This window comes from Scomber scombrus, chromosome 24 (genome assembly GCF_963691925.1).
Source record: "Scomber scombrus chromosome 24, fScoSco1.1, whole genome shotgun sequence".
Taxonomy (NCBI): domain Eukaryota; kingdom Metazoa; phylum Chordata; class Actinopteri; order Scombriformes; family Scombridae; genus Scomber; species Scomber scombrus.
Window position 1 is genome coordinate 3,383,005 of NC_084993.1, and position 19,698 is coordinate 3,402,702.

The 19,698-nt window shown below is 40.5% G+C and overlaps 1 protein-coding gene across 1 annotated transcript in view; it reads right to left on the reverse strand.

Annotated features, from left to right (window-relative positions):
* The window catches only part of LOC133976330 (nck-associated protein 5-like), a 130,569-nt gene that overhangs the window by 22,037 nt on the left and 88,834 nt on the right, over nucleotides 1-19,698 (reverse strand). The window contains exons 6-11 of the mRNA XM_062414514.1: nucleotides 15,196-15,286; nucleotides 11,244-11,429; nucleotides 7,864-7,932; nucleotides 5,971-6,009; nucleotides 5,676-5,795; nucleotides 85-189 (exon numbers count right to left, since the gene is read on the reverse strand). Coding sequence (XP_062270498.1) covers nucleotides 85-189; nucleotides 5,676-5,795; nucleotides 5,971-6,009; nucleotides 7,864-7,932; nucleotides 11,244-11,429; nucleotides 15,196-15,286 — 610 coding nt within the window. The remainder of the gene's footprint in view (nucleotides 1-84; nucleotides 190-5,675; nucleotides 5,796-5,970; nucleotides 6,010-7,863; nucleotides 7,933-11,243; nucleotides 11,430-15,195; nucleotides 15,287-19,698) is intronic.

Consider the following 19,698-nt stretch of genomic DNA (forward strand, 5'->3'; position numbering starts at 1 on the left):
GTCTGTATTTTAATATCTTGTAATGATTGCTTGAGCAGGGGTGGGGGTGCAGTTATGGTACCTGTATGAATCATGCAAACTTACATTGGAAGGAGAGTCTGTATTCCTGGAAAGTAAGAAGGCCTTGCTTCTCTCTGGCTCCAGAAGCAGATCTGCCGCAGACAGGTCCATGATTCGAGAGTGGAGTTTCTGAAAGGCAAAGGGACGGACACGCCACAGTGAGTTTTGACTACAGCGATTTCAGAAAATTCAAATGAGCCTGACTGTATGATCTCAGATTGACACATTTTTTGCTTCTTATTTTATTAATAATTGCACGGTAGATAATATAATCTGATATTTCTCTAAATGCACTGTTCATTAACATTTTAATCAAATTTACTGCCTGAAATATTTTTTAACACTCTTTCTGATCAAATACAGTAAACCTGTTTAGTTATAAATGTCAGAAAATACCTGAAAAACTGAATGAAATGAATTATTTATTTTACAGCATCTCAAACAGCTGCACAGTATGAGGAATATTTTGCCGGCCTTACAAGTGCCCATCAGCTTCTCTCCACTGGTGCCATGCAGAGCCCTGATTCATACCCCCTTGCTCAAAGTCATTAATGTCATCGGCTGGAGGAAAAAAAAACTAATGTGAATAGGAAATAATTGCATCAGGGAGTAAGGGATTCCTTTGATTTCTTTTTTCAATTCATATGCTAGTCTGCAGTCTCTTCTGTTATTTAGATCCTGTGCTTAAGCGGGAAGGATACAAAAACCAAATACATTTCCACGTATTAATCTCAGAACTTAATTACACTGGGTTCCCTGTGCTCAAATTAACTTAAACTGGAAATATGCTGTAACAAAACACTTGATCTTGTGCTGCATTTCCTGCCAAGGGTAAAACTACTGCTCACTCGGGGAGAAAGTATTTGTATATATACATGCATGTATTTCTGCCCTCTCATATATTTTAGTCTACCATCAAAATGTAATGTGTGTCTCTTGCAGTAATAAAAGTCATATCTAGTGAGAAAATTGCACGTTATCAAAGACAAAGTCACCTTCAGAAAATGGAAACGGCTCCATTTAAAAATAAAAACTGGTAGATTCATCCACAGTTTTATTTGCCATCCCATAAAACTCCATGTTGTCTGTTTCTATTGACTTTTTGTGTGCTGTGAAATATGTCCTCTGAACATTTTAGTGGAAAGTAAGAAAACAGAGCTCCTAATGATACCCAGACTTAACTGGTTCTTTTGTCTCCTGAGAACAAACAACATGCATCACTTCGCCTGTGGCCAAAACACAACCATCCTACGTATTTTTTTTTTCTCTCTCTCCAAATTTCAGCAAAACATCCAAAAGAAAGTCTTTCTTTTTGTGTTAATGTAAGCTTGTGAATAAGCTTTCAAAAAGACTGACTTTTCCCTGTCAGTGACTAGGTGGTAATGGCGCCATGGAAACAGATCAATGCCCACTTCCAATGCTTTTTTCCCAGCCTACAGATAAAGATAGACCTTTCTTTACTATCTTTCGAATTTATAAAACATTAAGCCTGGCAAATGTAACGTTTTATATGGTTCAAACATTTCAGTGTAACTGTAGAGGGGATTTCTCTGCTTTGTGCCTTCTCTCGATCAGAACTGAACCATGAAATGTTTTAAAATGTATATGTATATTAAAATGTTGCTACATTTTCTGTCTCATAAATATGTCAAGTATCATTTAAGGATCCAAACTGTGCCTATTGCTTTTTAAATGTTTGTTTGATTCATTGAAAAGCTTATATTAAGCAGGACCACTAAGATTTAAGTTGTACTTTTACTAGTTTGGATTCAAAATGCCAGATAGCTTCTCATTCCGGTTTTAAAGTAATAAAATTGTGCTGTTCTCTTGCTGCATCACTCAGTGTCAGTGCTATCACCATGGGATGGGAGTGGCTGAGGTGTCATGGGAGGCTCTGATCTTATCATAGGGTGCTGGATTTCACCTCCTCAGCATCCTCATCAAGCATTCAGTCGATAGTGTCACAGGGTCACGGGGGGAAGACAGTGAAAGGGAATGGAAGATGACAAGGCTGCATGGATCTTGAACTTTCTCAAGGTTCAAGGCCAAAATCAAAGTCAAAAATGTTAATTGTGAAATACCTTAGACTGTAATGTATTATGCAAATGTTGGCCTTTTATTAACTGTTAGTTCATGGTTGAGATAGTTTCATTAGTCTGGGAGCCGAGAGAGAAAACTGGTGTCTCTTTAGTTTTAGTTCTTAGTTTTTACTTGACAGCAGTAATGTTTCAGGATAATGAATCTCAGCCCAGACCAGCAGTAATAGGCATCTTCCAAAAGAAATACATCAGTATTGGCACCCTCTGTCAAAAACACATGCACACACCCACACAGACACACAACAGCAGAACAGACACAACACTCACACCTACAAAATGCTCACCTGCACAAACTGATCTATACAGCTGACTCATCACAGAGGCTTTTCCTAAAGCTGCAGCTCTGCACAGCCCGCTAAACTACACCAGGGAAATGAAACAAAGTCTCTAATACCTCAGCATATCTTATCATTAAAATGAATTTACCACTATTCTTGAAAAGTGTCAAAATTTGTTGAAATTTCAAATCAAACCTTTAATTAAAAGCTATGGCAGCAGCAAAGGTTTGACTGCACAAACTGCAAAATTGCATGAGCAGTAATGAGGTCATGACATTCAAGCTGTTTCCTTGGGGCCCTGAGGTAGCCTCAGAGACACTGAGCATTTGTCCCAGTAATGGGCATCTCAATTGCCACTTGCCTGTCATATTTGATAAGCAGCATAAGAAGCTGGTACTGCACACCAGTTATTTTCCCTTGGCTTGGAAATACTGCATGTGAGAAAGCAACTGTCATTTATATGTGTTGTTGTTGTTTTTTTTACAGTTAATGTCAGGTTTTTCTGAAATGAATATGTGGCATTTTTGGAACCAAACCAATTCAGCTGAAGGCAATAAAGGTGCACAACTGATGTAGTTACCATCAAACGCATTATGGTTCTTTATCAGAGAAATTCAAGAAGCCCACAGGGAGGTAGAGAACATTTAATTACTGATAAGCAAAAGGTCCACAGCTAGATTGGAAATAGTACACTCGTATGGGTCATTAAGTCTGTCTCTGCTTGAGGCTGGAAGAAAAATAATACATGAAAATTCTTCCTGGGTAGTTTCATATTTTTTATTAGAAATCCACGTAGAATGGATTAGAAAGCTTTACAGCTAGTCGACTATTCGCTGTAGGCTTATATTTAACAAACAGATTTAAGAGTGTTATTCATTTTCTGATCAAACTGCAAGAAAATGAAAATTACTTCCTTAAATGCACAGCTAATGCGTTACTAAAACAGCCATTTATCACATCCAAGGCAATGATAGACAGTCTGTCTGAGGCTTCAGCGACACTGATAAATATAGATGTTTCTAACAGCTCTCCTACACATAACAGGAGAGCTCATAACGGACGCACACCCTGAGCAGCACCATCACGACATGATTAACTCTCAGAATGAATCACCAGTTTATGGTTTAAATGTCATTATTAAATAAGGCAAATAAAATACATTTCCAGTGGTAAAACCTACCCGCTTAAAGGTTGCAGCAAAGTTTTGCGTCACTGTACCCACACACGTACACATTACACAATTTATTTCCTTTTGACCTGCCGCACCATTATTCTACCCACTGATATCTAATCTCCAACTTACATTTGTTTCTTTTCAGCTGAATCACATTTGAAAAGAAAGAAAAAAAACACACATTGCACACAGAGACTGGCTGAATGCCAATGTGATACAACTCTATCATATTTCTGAGTGCCTTAATTCACGTCTCCAGCCAGATTGCACCTCTTGGTCGCCACAGCGGTATCATCAATATCCCTCTTCAAGCCTTTTATATTGCAGTTTCACTTGACAATGTTCCAGCCTGTCCAATAATGGTGCTGGAAGTAGCTCCAACTGACAGAGAGCTTTACAACACACCCCAAGCCATACTATTTCCCTTTCCTCTCTCCTTTTTTTTATTCCATTTACTCCATTTCTGCCTCTTCTTATTTCGCCCTTAGTTTTTCACTTCTACCCCCTTGTCCTCTTGGCGCTCTCTGCTATCTCATCTCTCTCCATTTTCAACCTCCTGTCCTTTCCTTCTTATCTACCCTTGCTTGCCTTCTCTCTTTTCATCATCATCGCTTCCCTTTCTCTCCTCTTTATTTTCCTTCCCTTTCCTCTGGATGGACTGACAACTCCTTTCCCATTCTTTTCTTTTGGCAGCTTGCTATTTTCACATTGACAGCGAGGAGCCTCGCAGCAATTTAAACAATTATGTGAAATCCTGCTTTCCACGCTGACCTTATTGCCCTGCAATACTATATCACTGTTGACAATAGATGGATAAACATACAGTAGCAGGTCCATCTGTCTCATAATTACATCTTAAAAATCAAGCTGGAATGCACGCTAGGCACTTTTCTGAAAATTGATGTTTTCCAAGGGACCGAAGATGAACTGAGGCAATTTCCAGCAACCGATGAGACATCGACTGAGCAGAATGTCAGGTTTGTGTGGATATAAATACAGTCGTGGTTGTGTGATGGTTACAGAGAGACTTAATGGTTGCTGGTTCAAATTTGTGATTTTCTGTAGGATGTGAAGGAGAGTCTTCTCTTTCTGTAGCAGATTATAGTTCTAGTGCAGCAAAACGGTGCTGGAGACATAAAATCATCACATTTTTATGCTGATTTGATGGTGGTAGTTCTTTTTTTTTGGGGGGGGGGGGGGCGGCACTGACTTTTTCATGGGGAAATTTAAAGGTTATGTTTGCCTTTTTACAACCTTTCTCAAATAGCTGATTTCACAGATACATTTAATATATGTCCTGTTGCACCAAAAAGGCTTTTAGTGCATATGTACCAACCACTCCACATATACAATCTCAATTTGAGGCAATATGCATAAAAAACAAACCAGAAAAAACAGCAAGGGAAACGTCTGTGCTTTAAGGCCTGTACTTCCTTTACATTTGCTTCAAAAGAGAAAAACAGGCCAAACAACATCTTCTGAGGAACGAAAAAAAGATTGACAAAGATTGATGTATGGGAGGAATTGTGTTTTTTCCTTTAAAAAAAAAAGAAAAATCAAAGTATTTACAGTCCTCTGTGCAGCCTCCGTCTTTGACTAAGACCCCAGAGCAGTTTAATAACAATTCAAATGAAAAACAACTTCAAATGCATGAGAATAAGCGCTCTGTCGTGTTTACTGGAGGAGGAGTTGCTGCTGCTGCTGCAAGGCTGTGAGCAAGCACTGTATCATGCTACTGTATGGATAAACAGGCACCATCTGTAGGAGAGGGGAAAGTGAGTGGATCAAACTAGCTTTTACAGTAGTTTTCATAACTTTGTTCATCCATGTTTTCCATTCAGGTATCTGCTCGTCAAGAAAACACCTTGCCCAATGCTGATACTGTATTTTGTGCGAGTAAAAAAGTCTAAAAAGATTTATAGTGCAGAGTTGGGTCAAGGGAAGTATCATTTCTGCATCCAGAGCAGCTCTCCCACTGAGAAACATGAACTCTGGCAGGCCTGGAGTCTTTTCAATAATACTTATTTATGCTTTTAAAGGTTGTGTTCTGGGTGGGAGGCGTACCTGGAAAAGCAAGTCTGAGGCGGGCTTGATCCTCTGCTGGAACAAAATACTCAGCGCTCGATTCTGCTGCTCGAGGTCAAAGACTCGAGTACGCAGCTTCAGACATTCCTCTCTCAGATCCTGAATGAGAAGCAGAAAGCAAATAAGAAAATGCTGCCAAGTATAACATTCTTAATAGTAGTATACTGTTTACATATGTATAACAATTAAGTATATAATTATCAAAATGCATCACAATGTTGATTATTTAATACAGGTAATGTGATCTAAGAAAATAAAAGAATATGAGACAAACCTTCTGGGTGAGAAGAGCCTGCACAACTTGATTGGCAACCTAAAAACAGACATGTCAAAAAAACAAAACAACAACCATTAAGTCTTAATTTAGCTTCTTTGGCACACTTATGACCCTTACAGGCCTCTGTAGACCGCTTCTACACTGCTAACGCTGCACTTTGTAAGACTTCCCCAGCCAATTTAAGCACGAATGAATCATTACGAGTCAGTTTTTGATGCGTGTGCATGTGAGACTCTCTCTTACATCCATGACTGTACAAAAATGAACTGTCAGTTCCTAATGGTGGTATTGACAGCGCCGGGTTGCTGTAGAAGCCGAGGTGCGCGTGGCTTAAGTGCTGTTGTGCCTGGGCCATGGTCTCTAAGCGTCTCACACCCGCCCGCACTTGAGACCGCAACGCCGATGCAGAAGCGGTTCGAATTACCACCCATTGATTGCTCATTAATACCGTGTGAAGCTACATCGGCTGTTTCGAATGCATCCGCTCCTGTTTATTGAATGAGGAGAGATGGGAGTAAATATGGTGAAATGAGCCCTGCTTCTGGAACCGCAAGTTACAGATCTGCCTCTTGTAAAATACCCCAGTGATCAAACAAAACCTGATTTAATGGTCTTGGACTGAGAATTTGAACTCTGACTGGAGGCACAGCATGACTTTGATATAAGTAATTAAACTACAAATGCCCACACGCTAAAGCAGCTGGTCCGACTCGGAGGAAAAAAATAATCAGCCCTTCTGTTACAAAGCAAGCTTTAGATTTTTCACTGTTGCTGTGTGCAGTCGTTAGAGGGACACAGACAGCCTCGGTCATCAAAACAGGATCATTACCAGGCTTTCTGTTCACAAAAGTCGACCTCACAGGAAAATAGTTGACAAGTAAACACAACAAAGCCGAGCTGAGCCATTTTAGTGAGGGCAGGCGAGCAGAACGGAGGCGAGGACAATCCACGGAGGACAACAACTCTAATACATTTATATCACAAATTTCCTCAGTATCACTCAGTTTCAATCTTCCTCCTCACCCTCTCCCTTTACACCCCCCCTCTCTCCTTCCCCCACTCCTTCTCTCACCCGTCTTTCCCACCCTCTGGCAGATCTGCTCAGTCTGCTGAGCCGCTTGGTTCCAGGACAAATTAGGCAACTTGGCCCTGCTGGACATCCTTCCCTGTAGTGGAGCTCCCCTCCCTCCTTCCCTCCCGGTGTGATTCAGCAAACAGGCACAGCCAAGAGCCGGGCTGGTTTATTCCCCTCATGCGGCCCCCTAAACAGCACTTATCAAGCTCTCACAAATAACCAGAGGGCACAGAATCTAAACCATTACTTCAGCAACACCAGTTCACCTCCGGTTAAGGCTATTAAACAGCTTTTTAATCTGTTTATTACCTAATTAACACCGACTATATTGGTATTGGTATGAAGGCGGTGCATTTGTGACTTATTATTACACTACAGGAGTTTAAAAAGCATGAACAAATTACGAGCATCATGTTTCCCAGTTAAAGTTTTTTTGGTGTAACTAAATCATACATTAGGGAGGTAATATTAAAGATTAGCTTAGAACAGCTGGAACATGTCAGCTTCTTTATTACCATGAGAGATGGGAGATTTTAATGCCTGAAAAATATGAGACACTGCTTCCTAAATGAATTGTTATTATCAACAATTCACCCCCGCTTCCCTCAGAGCTGCGCCTGAAGTAAATTGCCAACTTGTTGGAAACACCCTTCGCTACACAGGACCTCATTAAAACCTTAATCTTAAGCTCTACACTACAACTCAATCTGTTCACAAGAAAACTACAACAAAGACTTTCAAGGTAAGGAAAACATCTGTCGAGTCTTACGGCCGCCCTTGAATGTGCCTTGGAGTGAGATGAGATAAACACTCACCTCATCTAGACAGCGTTCATACTGCTCCCTCTGGTTCTCGTTCTCCGAGGCCAAGGTAGAGTTCTTCTCCTGCAAAAAAAACACACACAGTCAAACACATTCAGTGTCAATTCAGCACAAAGCCTGCTGAGCCTTTGGTTACATTTGATGCAACAACACAACATCGATGGAGACACGAGTAGCAATCAAGCTGAACTGCAGCTAAGAGGGGACTAACCTTACAAAGGTCATATGTCAAAGCTGAATCGGGATGGCCAATAAAAAATTTACGAAGTACCACACAGAAAAAGGTCAAGGGGATGGAAGTTATGATGCTGAACTTTGGCGCGGCAGCTAGCCATTTGGAGTTTGGACCTAATAAGAATATCCTCTTCACTTGCCAAGTGATGAGGCAGTGCCCTATTGATCTCCGGGAGTTTCCAATTTGTCTGAGGCATGCAGCATATTAGGAGCTGTCAGCCAGCCCTGCTTCTCTCACCCTTTGCCCTTTAGTAGCAACAACCAGTCCCCTGATGAAAACATGGGAACCATAATTACAACCCAAAACATTCCAGCTGTGCCATCGATGAAAAAAACACTAACTAATTAAAGCCTCGAAGCCTAGAACGTAGTTATGGGCGGAAAATGTAATGAATGACCCAAGTAATTAAGAAAGGCTTGTGTGTCCTATGTGTTGGTTTGTAAGTGTAATTTCTATTCTTTAGAAGATGCATTTGCATTTGTAACATGTAATTAAAACTTTCTTGCATAAAATCTGCACTTAATTTGTGCTACACGTACACAAGAGCCATTTTTTCTAGCTGAAGAAGCTGTATGAGGTTTTATCTGATGCTTCAGTTGATTGCTACAGGAAGCCACTTGAGAGTGTTTTGTTACCTCATCCCTGATTTAAATGTTTTGCTGCTTTATCGTTCAGTGAAACACAAGCCTTTAAGTGTTGAAATGGAAATCCAAATGTCATCTGAACTTTATTTCAATACCTGCTGTAACATTATTCTGTAGATTCAGTGTAAAAAAAACCCTGAAATAAAGTGTGTTCTTGGCTAACAGACTTATCATATAGAAAGACATGAATGTGATATGTACGTTTCCATGTCGTCTTGCAGCTGTCAGGTGACTGGCAGCGAGCATGGGGGGGAAACAAAGTAATACGCACACTGATATGGAAACAGGCAACAAGCAGAGAAATGCTGTTTAATTTCAAAGCAACGATTTAAAAAAAGTGAGACTCTAACATAACATAACCGTGTTTACTGTGATGGATTATGTTGCTCCGGGATTTTTCCAGCTTGTGCACGTTGTTAGTCATGCCGTACAAGTATGAATGGCAGCGAATTGACAAGGGAGAGAGAAGGAAGCCCTGATCTCTCCAACACTGGGGAAAATGGCTAAGGAGAGGAGGATGACGGGCAATAGACACAAATAAACTAGAAGAAGAAAAAAATGTTGGTATTGACACCTTGAATCCTAACTATTATAAATCAATACGTTTGTGTATAATGCTCTTTGAGACTCGAGATATTGATTCTGAGTCCACCCACTCAAACCAGACAGTCCCTGCTGTCATACGATGTAGTACTTTTATATAAATATGGCAGCTGCTCAGAATTGGCAGACTACTGTGTATCTTAGTGACCCTGTAATACCCCGATATTTTAAAATACTATAAGCTGTTCTTTAAAGCTGCGACTCCACAACAAGCTCATTATCTTTATCTTTATTTAAATGGTAATGCATGTTGGAAAACAATCATCATCTTATTAGCCTTCATATGGAGTATTGTGTCAGGCAACCTGATTAATCCGACACTAATATTCACTCTCCTCTCCGTTCTGATTTGGTCTTTTCCATCTTTGTCTGTCTTCTGTTTGATGCTGGGAAGGTAACATACTGTGGCTTTATCAGAGCTTTCTGCACTAAAAAAACACCAGTCTGCTATGGGAGCTAAAAAATAACGAGCTAAAAAGGCTACAAATGTTCACAGAGCTGAAGGGACCTGCAGAAATGGCTGATAATTGTTTGTCAGCAGTTTCATCAGATGGTAATATAAAAATATTGAGTGATGCAGCTTTAAAATCATCTTGCAGTAAACACTTTTTTTCTACTTTTTGGGTAAAACATGTCACCTCTTTCAGCCATGCTCTTTCTAAGCATTAGTAATCAATATCAAGTTTTTATTACTCTTTATTGTGAATCCACTGAGGGGCACATGGGTAACTTTGACATTTACATTCTCATCACTTAACAGGTAAGATGACCGATGGGTATTTCTCCCAAAAATCTGGCTGTATTGGTGTAAGCCCCTGTTACAGGCCGCGTTGCGTGCCTGCCAAGTTAATGAACAGTATCAGTTGAGCTGGAGAAATCAGAGGCGGGCAGTGCTTACTTAGTGTCGGTGGAAGTTATGCACGGTGCAGGGCAGTGATGTATTGCCTCTGCTTTGCTCCTGCTGCTTTAGCCAGCGGTGCATCCATCACCCGTGGAGTGGAACGGAATAAAATGGCAGATAACTTTCGATAAAGTCATTAAAAATGTAATGTTTAGGTAATGTGCTTCATCAGATGGATCACCGGGACAGGATGACCATACTTCCTGCCAGTCTCTGAAAATAACTTACAGCTGAGGAGCAACAGGCAATTATCTGCCACTTTGCTATAATTAGGGTTCCTTTTATATTAGGGAGGCTTAAGTGTAATGATGGCATTTGCTTGCTTCTCTTACTTTTGAGATGTCAGTCAGCTTCTTGAATACTGGCATTATATGTTACATTCCTGTGTTGCAAAAACTATAAATGAATTAAGGAGAAGATCGTATGACACACATTGTCCACTATATTAACATCAAGAAGCCACGTGGAGTCACTTATGAAAGAGTAGGTAAGACTAGAGGCTGAATTTGATTAAGTATGAGTCCTTTAATTGCTGAGAAGATCTTTAGTGTGTGTGTCCAGCAGCTTCAGTGGGAAACAATCAACATGCTGCGCTCCTGCCTCGGCTGTGGCTTGGGGCTTGGGGCTGGTGGCGGAGTGCAGCTCAAATCCCAGACCACAGAGGAAAACAAACCAAAGCTAGAATACAGCCTGAGGCCCCTGCAGCGACTCTCTTAGGATGACTTTGCTTTCCAAACGAAGAAGACTGGAGAATTTGATGAGCTGTCATGCTTTCAGACACAACTCAGCAAGGACTCTCTGACAACTGGCAGACAGGCCGGCCACAAAGGATAGCCAGCGGTGGCTGGAAATGTGGAAGCGAAGAAGAATGAAGAGGCAGGAATGAAGGAGAACGAAGCAGAACAAAGGTAGGTGGAGGAAAAGGAAACAAAGGAAAAGTCAAAGCAGTAAAGGTAGAGAGAAAAAAGAAAAAGGGTGATGTTGAAGTTACCTCCAGGGCCTTGAGACGCTCCAGAAGGAGCTTGGTTTTGTCTTTGTCCTCTTCTGCTTGGCTGGCATCAGGATCAGCATTCGCCGGCCCAGGCGGCCCAGGGTCTGGCTCCGTTTGAGTCGCCGGCAGGGAGCCGCTCTCTTCGGGCCCGTCGTGCTGTTTCTGCACTTCCTCTGAGAGTTTATCCTGACACACAGACAACGAGAGGAGGAGGTTAGAGGGACAGAAAATGAAAAAAGAAGGAGAAGAAAAGGAAAAGGAGGGGGGGTTGGCAAGTTACAACCGGAGCAGATGGGAAGAAAACGTTCAAAAGAGAGGTATGAAAAATGTTTGAAGGCAATACGTGGTAGATGAAAACGGTCGAGGAGGCGTGAAAGGAAGAAATCAGAGAGACGGAGAGAGTGAACGACGTTAGAGAGGAGTGTGATGGGAGAGAAGAAAAAAGGAGGAAGAGCATCAGATGGGCAGATGGGACAAAAGGGAGGCAGTTTCAACAACAGAGCTCCAAAACATCCCCTAATCCCTAATCATGTTTCACTTGTTTTCCAGAGAGTGGCAGTGACCTTGTGGACTCTCCCTCTTTACCCTCCGCGTGTTTCTGTGTCTTTGTCTGGCTTTGAAAATCTCTCTCAGTCCTTCTGCCAGATATCTTTTTCTCCGTCCCTTTTCACTTGTGGGATTTTCTTTCTTTTTTTTTTGGTTCCTTGGCCTGGCATCTGCGATAATTGACTACTAGTAATAATTAGCTACTAATTAGATGCTATCTGGCTAGCACCAAGAAAACACAATACGCTCTCTGTCACACTCAAGAGATTATTTATCTTTTATAAGGAATCTTTGGAGCCTCAACGTCATTATTTACTGACAGAGCATCTAATCCACCGTATAAATGTAGTGAAAAATGATATTATTTGGTGAATGAATAAAATATATTTTCTAAGTTCCAGCTTCTTGAATGTGCAGATTTTCAGCTTTTATCTGTTTTACATCCTTGTAAATTGAATATCTGCAGCATTTGGGTAATTTCCCAACGTCACCTTGGGCTCTGCCAAATCGTGATGGGCATTTCTTACAATATTGTGGAGCTTTAAAGGCTGACCTTCTCCACTGGCGACCCCTAAAAGATAAAGCGGTATCGGGTGGCTGGCGAGCGCTCGACACACGTTGAATTTATTGATGAGTTTCAAGCACTTCAATAAAAAAGGTGATTTTCTCCTCTGAATCTCTCTGATTGTTTCATTTGAATAACTTTCAAGAGCGAGGATCAAAGAAAAGCCAGAAAAATGGGTCTGAGAGAGCAATATTTATCCTCTCCTGCTAGTTTTAATTAAAAATACAAAAGAAATAAACATAATTGATCCTAAATTTGTGTTCTGTATAATTCTTTAACAATTCTGTTTTAACAATATAAGTATAATTGTTCTTATCGTCAGAATGGGAGTTTGAATGACTTTGACATCTTAGCAATAGTAGCTTCAAGAGAGATCAGAGGTATTTAGTTGTGTGTAATATATCATTGTGCACTTGTGTTAGATTTTTCATTTTTACCCGACAGATAACTGTCAAAGCTGAGGATACTTATGGATAATGTGCTGGACAAAGTTGAGGTTGGTTGCACTGATTGATGGCTGCAACTCTGCTTTTATATCCATATGTAGCAGAGAACAAGCTGTCCCCCTCCCCTAATAGGAATTGGAAATAATGTCCTTCAGAGCACTTTGTTTTCAGCTTGATCCAATCTCCTTTAAACATATATTAGGTTTTCAATCTTGTTTGATTCCATCAGACAATTGTGTTCCAGGCAATACTTTATAGTCGCGGTTTTTAAGTTTGCTTTTGTTTGCCGGGGCTGGCCGGTGAAAGCTGAGGTTTGCTTTGAGAGACAGCTCATCAGACAGTGTTAAAGGGCCTCGGTAATAATCTCCACAGAGAGGGTCTGGAGTGGGAGAGGGGAGGGAACAGTGTCCCTCATGCTGCCCTTTCAAGTTATTGAGTTTGTCTGCTGAATACACAGAATACAGCTGCAGCAGGAACGCATCGCTGCATATAGGAACAGGGAACATCATAATAACTCTCCAAGTTTATTCTTTTTGACAGTGTCCATCCATTGCTGATAACAGGAGCAAACCACATATCACATATCAGTAAAGAAGTACGGAGATTTAAACCTCATTAGCCCCTTTAAAATCAGGTTGGTTAGAGTTCATATTAGATCAACAGGTGATTTGTAAGCACTTTATGGACGCTTGAGATAAAGTTGAGGCTTCAGCAATATTGAGGTAAAGTTTAGAAACTAGAAAATGTTATTAGTTAACAGATAGTGCTGAAATAATTAGTTGATAGACAGAAATTTACAACAAAATTGATGATGAGTTAATCGGTTTTCAGGCTTTTAAACTTGACCAAAGTTCCACAGCTTGAGATGTAAAATCCTGTGAGACATAAAGGGGACTCATCAGGACAGGAGACAGAGGCTGAACTGAGGAGCCAGTAGAAGATAAAAAAAAGGTTTCTGAACTGTAAATTATACAAAGATATTCAAGCAGAGCCCCAGAATATAAATGTAGACCACAAAATGTGCAGAATATGTCCCTTTAAATCGTGGTTCCATCTACAAAGAAAGACTCTTTTCTGTGCTCTGATAAAAACTGTTGAATAATGATTGCAAAATGTCCTTTTCTTCTGACCTCATTAAAGCACCAATATGTAGATAAGTATTGGTGGGGTAACTCTATTTTGTGGCAACAAAATATGCCGATAAAACATTGTTATTACACCAAATAAAGGTGAAAATCAAGTTTTATATGTTATGCTGTATGAGCTATGCATGGACATATAATCCTTTTATTGGCCAAAAAGCCGTTCACAAAGAATGTAGAGTTAGTTATCTTACACAGTGACGTTGCTTACAGTATGTTTTGGACTCAAACACGTCATTAGTTCAAAGTCTCATAAAATTCTACACTTCACACTTTTTTTATCACCCCTGTCATAACTCCTCCATATAATTCGTTTATAGTTGGGGAACCCAGGTGAAGGATTATTTATTGTGCACAGAGTCATTATTTGCATATCAAGTCACTGTATTCATTATATTACATAAGTGTGGGATGTCTCCTCTAACTTTTATAATAAAGCGTTTGCACCTCAGGGCAACATACAGCCTATCACTGCTGCTAATCCCATGTTTCAATTCCTCTTCTTGTCCTCACTGGAATGCACAAGCAGTAAAAATACTGACATTCAGTCTTATGGTAGTCATTTTCTATTCTGCTCACTTTTATTTGCACTAAACATTCAAAGATTTCTTTTTCCCTGCCTCTATTTCTGTATTTTATTCACAATCATAAACGGATGTAGTCATTCATAAAGTCCCTATTTTTATGGCATACTGGCTGAACTCTTGATGCCATTTTCTTCCATTCCCTGGAGGCATTCTTCACTCTTTTCAGCTGTTTGCAATAACGTTGCTGCTTTATAGACATTGTTGTACAGCAATTAAGCAATAAAAAAGCTGAAATACTAGGTATAGGTATAAACTGAATAACTTTTGTTCTGCAAGTGAATTACACCTCACTCATGATAGATAGACTGAGGCAACAGCATTTCAGCGCTGCGATGCCGTGTAAACATGGTGAGCTACAAATTGTGAAGTGCGACCCCAAAAGTGACCCCCACGCTTCAGAAATACACCGTATTACTTATTCCTTCTACTTCTCTGCTCAATCCCAGCAGCTATTTTTCTTATGTAACAGGGTCAGCAATGAGCAGTGGGAACTCTCACCTTGGCTCAGTCTAGCTTTATTAAACAATGTGGATCTCTGAGCTGGAAAATAGGAGTGAGATGCAAACTAAGATACCTATTCCCGCAAAATGATTACTGAAATATTAGAAAGACCTACAAACTGATATATAATATTGATACAAAAACAGTGATGTGATGCTTGTTTACCTTGTAGGCCTTCATGATGTCCACTGTGTCCACAGCAGTCTGCTCCAGGACTCCCTGATTCTGCAGCAGCGACCGCACCGTCTCTTCCATCCTGCACACACACACAACACAACACATCATCAATATATGCCATACAGTGTGATCAATCACATAGTTACCTGGTTGTTCAACATAATACCAAAAGAAGTGTTTTCTAGTGGAAAGTTTCACACCTCTTTCACCTCTTCTAACACCCAACAGGGTCCTGGAGTACACTGTTACGTCACTACAGCAAGGTGAGAAGTTCAACCACTAGGGGTCAATACAAACAAGATTTCCAGGAGGAGGCACATAACTCTTTAAACAGAAAAAGGGAAGTTAAGGAAAGCGTAAGTTATAATTGGCTGAATAGTAATTACATATTTGATTCTGGATATCTGGTGCCCTAAATTTGATTCTCTCAAGTCTCACTCTCTCAAGATACTCAAGTTTGAGTTGTGGATTACCCTGAATAACATTGGGTTTTTTTTTTTTAAAGGCATTGCTTTATAGCCAGCAGCAGTATAAGCCTGCCAGATCTCCCCAGGCATGTTGCTCCAAGGTGTAGCAACTCTGATGCCAAGGTCCAAAACGTGCTTTGTTTTTAATCTCGACTGTAGAGCAGCCAAAATGAACTTGCCCATGGACCTCTGGGTTATACTGGGTTAAAAATGTCTGAAATGATGTAATGCCAGAGTCATCAGCGCCTTCAAAATGATGAGTAGACTCAAAGGTACCACGATTAACACCCAAAAATGGGATATATGGTCAAACTGTTTTGCAATTTTATGAGATGTCGGTGTTCAGAAATGGATCATAGCATCCTTCAGTTGTTTTTCATATTTTCCATACAGACATACACACACACACATACAAACGAGCCAACTGTGAAAATGAAAAAGCGACTGGAACTGAATCAGTGCCAGCGACACAAGATGGATGAGTGGTATTTTTTTGGACTAAATCCCAACTTCTGCTCAATTCACTATGTTGAGAACACTCTGTCCAAATGACTAGATTGAGCACAAAAATGTGCAAACATAGTGCTCACTGACTTATTGTGTGTGATTCTATAGGTTCTGTGTCTGTATGCAGCCACATGTGTGTCTGGTGATGGCTTGAATTAAGTGCAATCACTGCAGCAAACACCGAGCCAGTGACCTTAACCTTCAAGGCCTGGTCCGCTCAAAACAATATGCATTTCTAGTTTGTGCTGCTAACACTGCAAGCTGCATGCAAAACAGGTGCCAGAGAGCGCATGTGAAAATGCTTCTCCTTATTTCCATCTGAATAAGAGCCACATCTTTTTCCCTCGAGCTGTAGTGTAGTGCATACTTTGACCCAACATGCAGTCACTCTGTGATTCTGTAAAAATAATAATAATAATAATAATAAAACCACTGCACCAGATAAGCAATGTAAGAGGATCCCGTACCCAGCTGGGATCATGTAAGTCACAAATGATAAGATAAGAGCACAGGGTGGATGGGGAGTGACAGACAGCTATTGTTACAAAAAAGAGCATCTCGACAAAAGAAGGGCTTTGACATTGTCAGGTGGGAATCATCTGAATTTCATGACATTTTCCTCCTGCCTTCTTTTACTGGTTTGATTCACAGTGAGGTTAAAAAACTAAAAGGAAGAGCTCATGTGAAGCTGAAATGAACAATTGTGACTGACCCAAGTTATACAGTAATTTACACTTGCGTATCATTCACATTAACACGGATTATCACCTCCTTGTCCAAATGAACAGATGACTCATGCACTTGTCAGTGTGTCAGAAGGCCTTGTGTTACTTGTCAAGCCGCTTCAAGTGTGTGAGTCATACAAAAAGAGAGTTTAACTAACAAGTCAGAGCCAGTCAGTATTCATGGGAAATGTATATTTGCACACTATTATTCATTAACTTTATGAGTCCAAACTGTTACCAACTAAAACCACAAATTCAAAATATGACTAATTTTTTTTAATATACTTTTGTTATCCTAGGCTTTGTGTAGTTACAGTGATGCAAAAAAAGAGAAATGTAAATATTTTGCATACACTATACTCCAACCAAATTGCTGTATTCATGTTTCAAACATGCTTTGTCATAATTTCTTGGTAGTTCCCCACTGGGCAGCCCTGGAGGATCAGTACAGGCAGGCAGTGCAGAGGTGGACGGTGCTAGCCATGCCATCTGTCCAGACTGTGCCATAAAGCCGACTGTAATCAGGCCTCTAGCTGCTGAGTGAACAGTCGAAGGAGCAGGCAGAGCAGAGCTGGTGGCAGATTGCTCCAGTTCCTGCTTTAAATGCTGGCCTTAATCAGCAACAACCTATAAAGCAAAGAGGACGTGACAAAGGCGGCTTTGGAGTAGAACGTCGACCCGGGGTCAAGGACTGAACGACAGGCATGATCAGCATGGCAAATAGGTAGAGCTTGTGGACTCAGGCAGGTGATGGTCTACAGAGATAGCCACAGTTTGTGCCTCTTATGCATTGTCATTGCATTTAAGTCACAGCTTTAAAGAAAGAGTCACAATTTGGGAAACAGGTCAAATAAATGTTCTCTATTTTGCAGAGAATGTAATATATTTTGATCCAGACTGGCATGCAGACTGTTTTAAGTCTTTATCTTTATTTTATTTTTTTAAAACAGATGTATGACTCAAATGTAATAGACAAACTGAGGCCACTACAAGTTATACAACACACACATCTGTCCAATGTAGGAAAAGTCAAATATGTTGGTTTTTGTCCTCGACTATTCAGGAATACAAACCGCAAATAGAAGTAATCCCACAAACTGTAGATGCAGGATAAATATGTAAATTACACCTGAATATGAGAAATAGCATAAATATCATGAAGCAAACCAACAGATGGAGTTGAAATTATTCGGTTGTGCCGCGCATATTAACACGTACCAAATATGCCAGGAAAGTGATGAATGTAAAATCAAATGAATGGTATCAGAATTTGTTATTATAGCTGGCATGGCCGTACACAGCCATACCTGCATAACTTCCAAACAAACTTCCCAACATCTTTACTGTGACTGGCGAGACCTCAGTGACCTTCACATTGCAGTAAGGAACACTTTGATGCCGCTGTTTCCCCGTGTTGTGGCTGGAGGGAAAGGTGGGGGAGGGAAAGGTCTGGATGTGGTAATTCAGCTGAGGGATTGCGGCTGTTTTGAGGGTTCTGTGGCATTCCTGCACACCTGAAAGAGACCCTTTGTGTTTCTAAACAGGTCCTAAACATGTTGCTTCCATTAAAGTTTGCTGTCACAGAAGGTACAGCTGTGTGGCATCTCTCTAGGCAGACTTTGGTCCTTTTGATGGCAAAGACAGAGCACTGAAAGACTTTGAACTTTGGTGGTGGTGCTGAGGGACTGGAATGACTCATTATGGATAAAAACACTGGGCCCACTTGCGACGAAGGTTTGGACAAAACATGAGAAACTAAATCTGTAACTGCCATTTTCAAAACAGCTCTTCAATAAAACATCTAAAGTACAAGCTGAGGAACATGCATTACTTACACCATGGCAAATCTTTCTTGCCCGTAATCACTACTGATTGAAAAAAGCCACTTTTAATGCTATTAAACAGCATTTCTTTTGAATTAAAGCACTAATAAATCAGCTAAATTATTTAATCCCAAAAGCATTTTAAATGAGTAAATCCGTTTTTTGAAGCAGAAATTTCTGCAAAGACCAGGAAGGGACAAGTGTCCAGCAAAACATCCCATTAAATGAACAGTGCAATTTGTCATTACTATAAATACAGCCCACTAAAACCTATTTGCATGTGAGAGGGAGTCTGCTAAATGCATATGATGGATGGAATATAATGCTGCGATGACAGAGCATTACTTTAAATAAAAAACTCACTCTTGTTCAGTGTGATAGTGTGATTAATCTCAGAGTGCTTCCCAACGGCCAACTGAAAACATCTTTCAAGGAAGAAGAGAGGAAAGGAAGGACGTGTGTGTGTGTGTGTGTGTGTGTGTGTGTGTGTGTGTGTGTGTGTGTGTGTGTGTGTGTGTGTGTCTGCGTCAAAGGGGGCGTATGCAGAGGCGAAAGCAAATTTTGACTCCCTGACCCTTGCGCTGCTCGAACTGAATTTCAACCGCTGTGTTCGTCAGCAGTCAAGGAAATACGATTAAGGTTCCAATCAATTGTCAGCCTGAGGTCTGATGATCTTCAGGCTAACACACCCCTCTCCTTCTTTCAAAACACACACACACAGAATACACACTTTATCGGAGGCTGTATAGAGCTTTCATGTGACGGCGAGCTGGGGAGGTGAACAAAGTGATGCATCATCAGAACACACCGGGGCAATTAAAGGTGAAACACTGTCTGACTGGTTAACAAACCTGCAGTTAACGAATGAAAAACTTCCTCTTTCTTCTTCTTTATTGTTTAACAGTCAAATCCATGACATTGAGACTTCAAACAAACTACTGTATTTCTATTCATTGAAAGTGCAGTGGC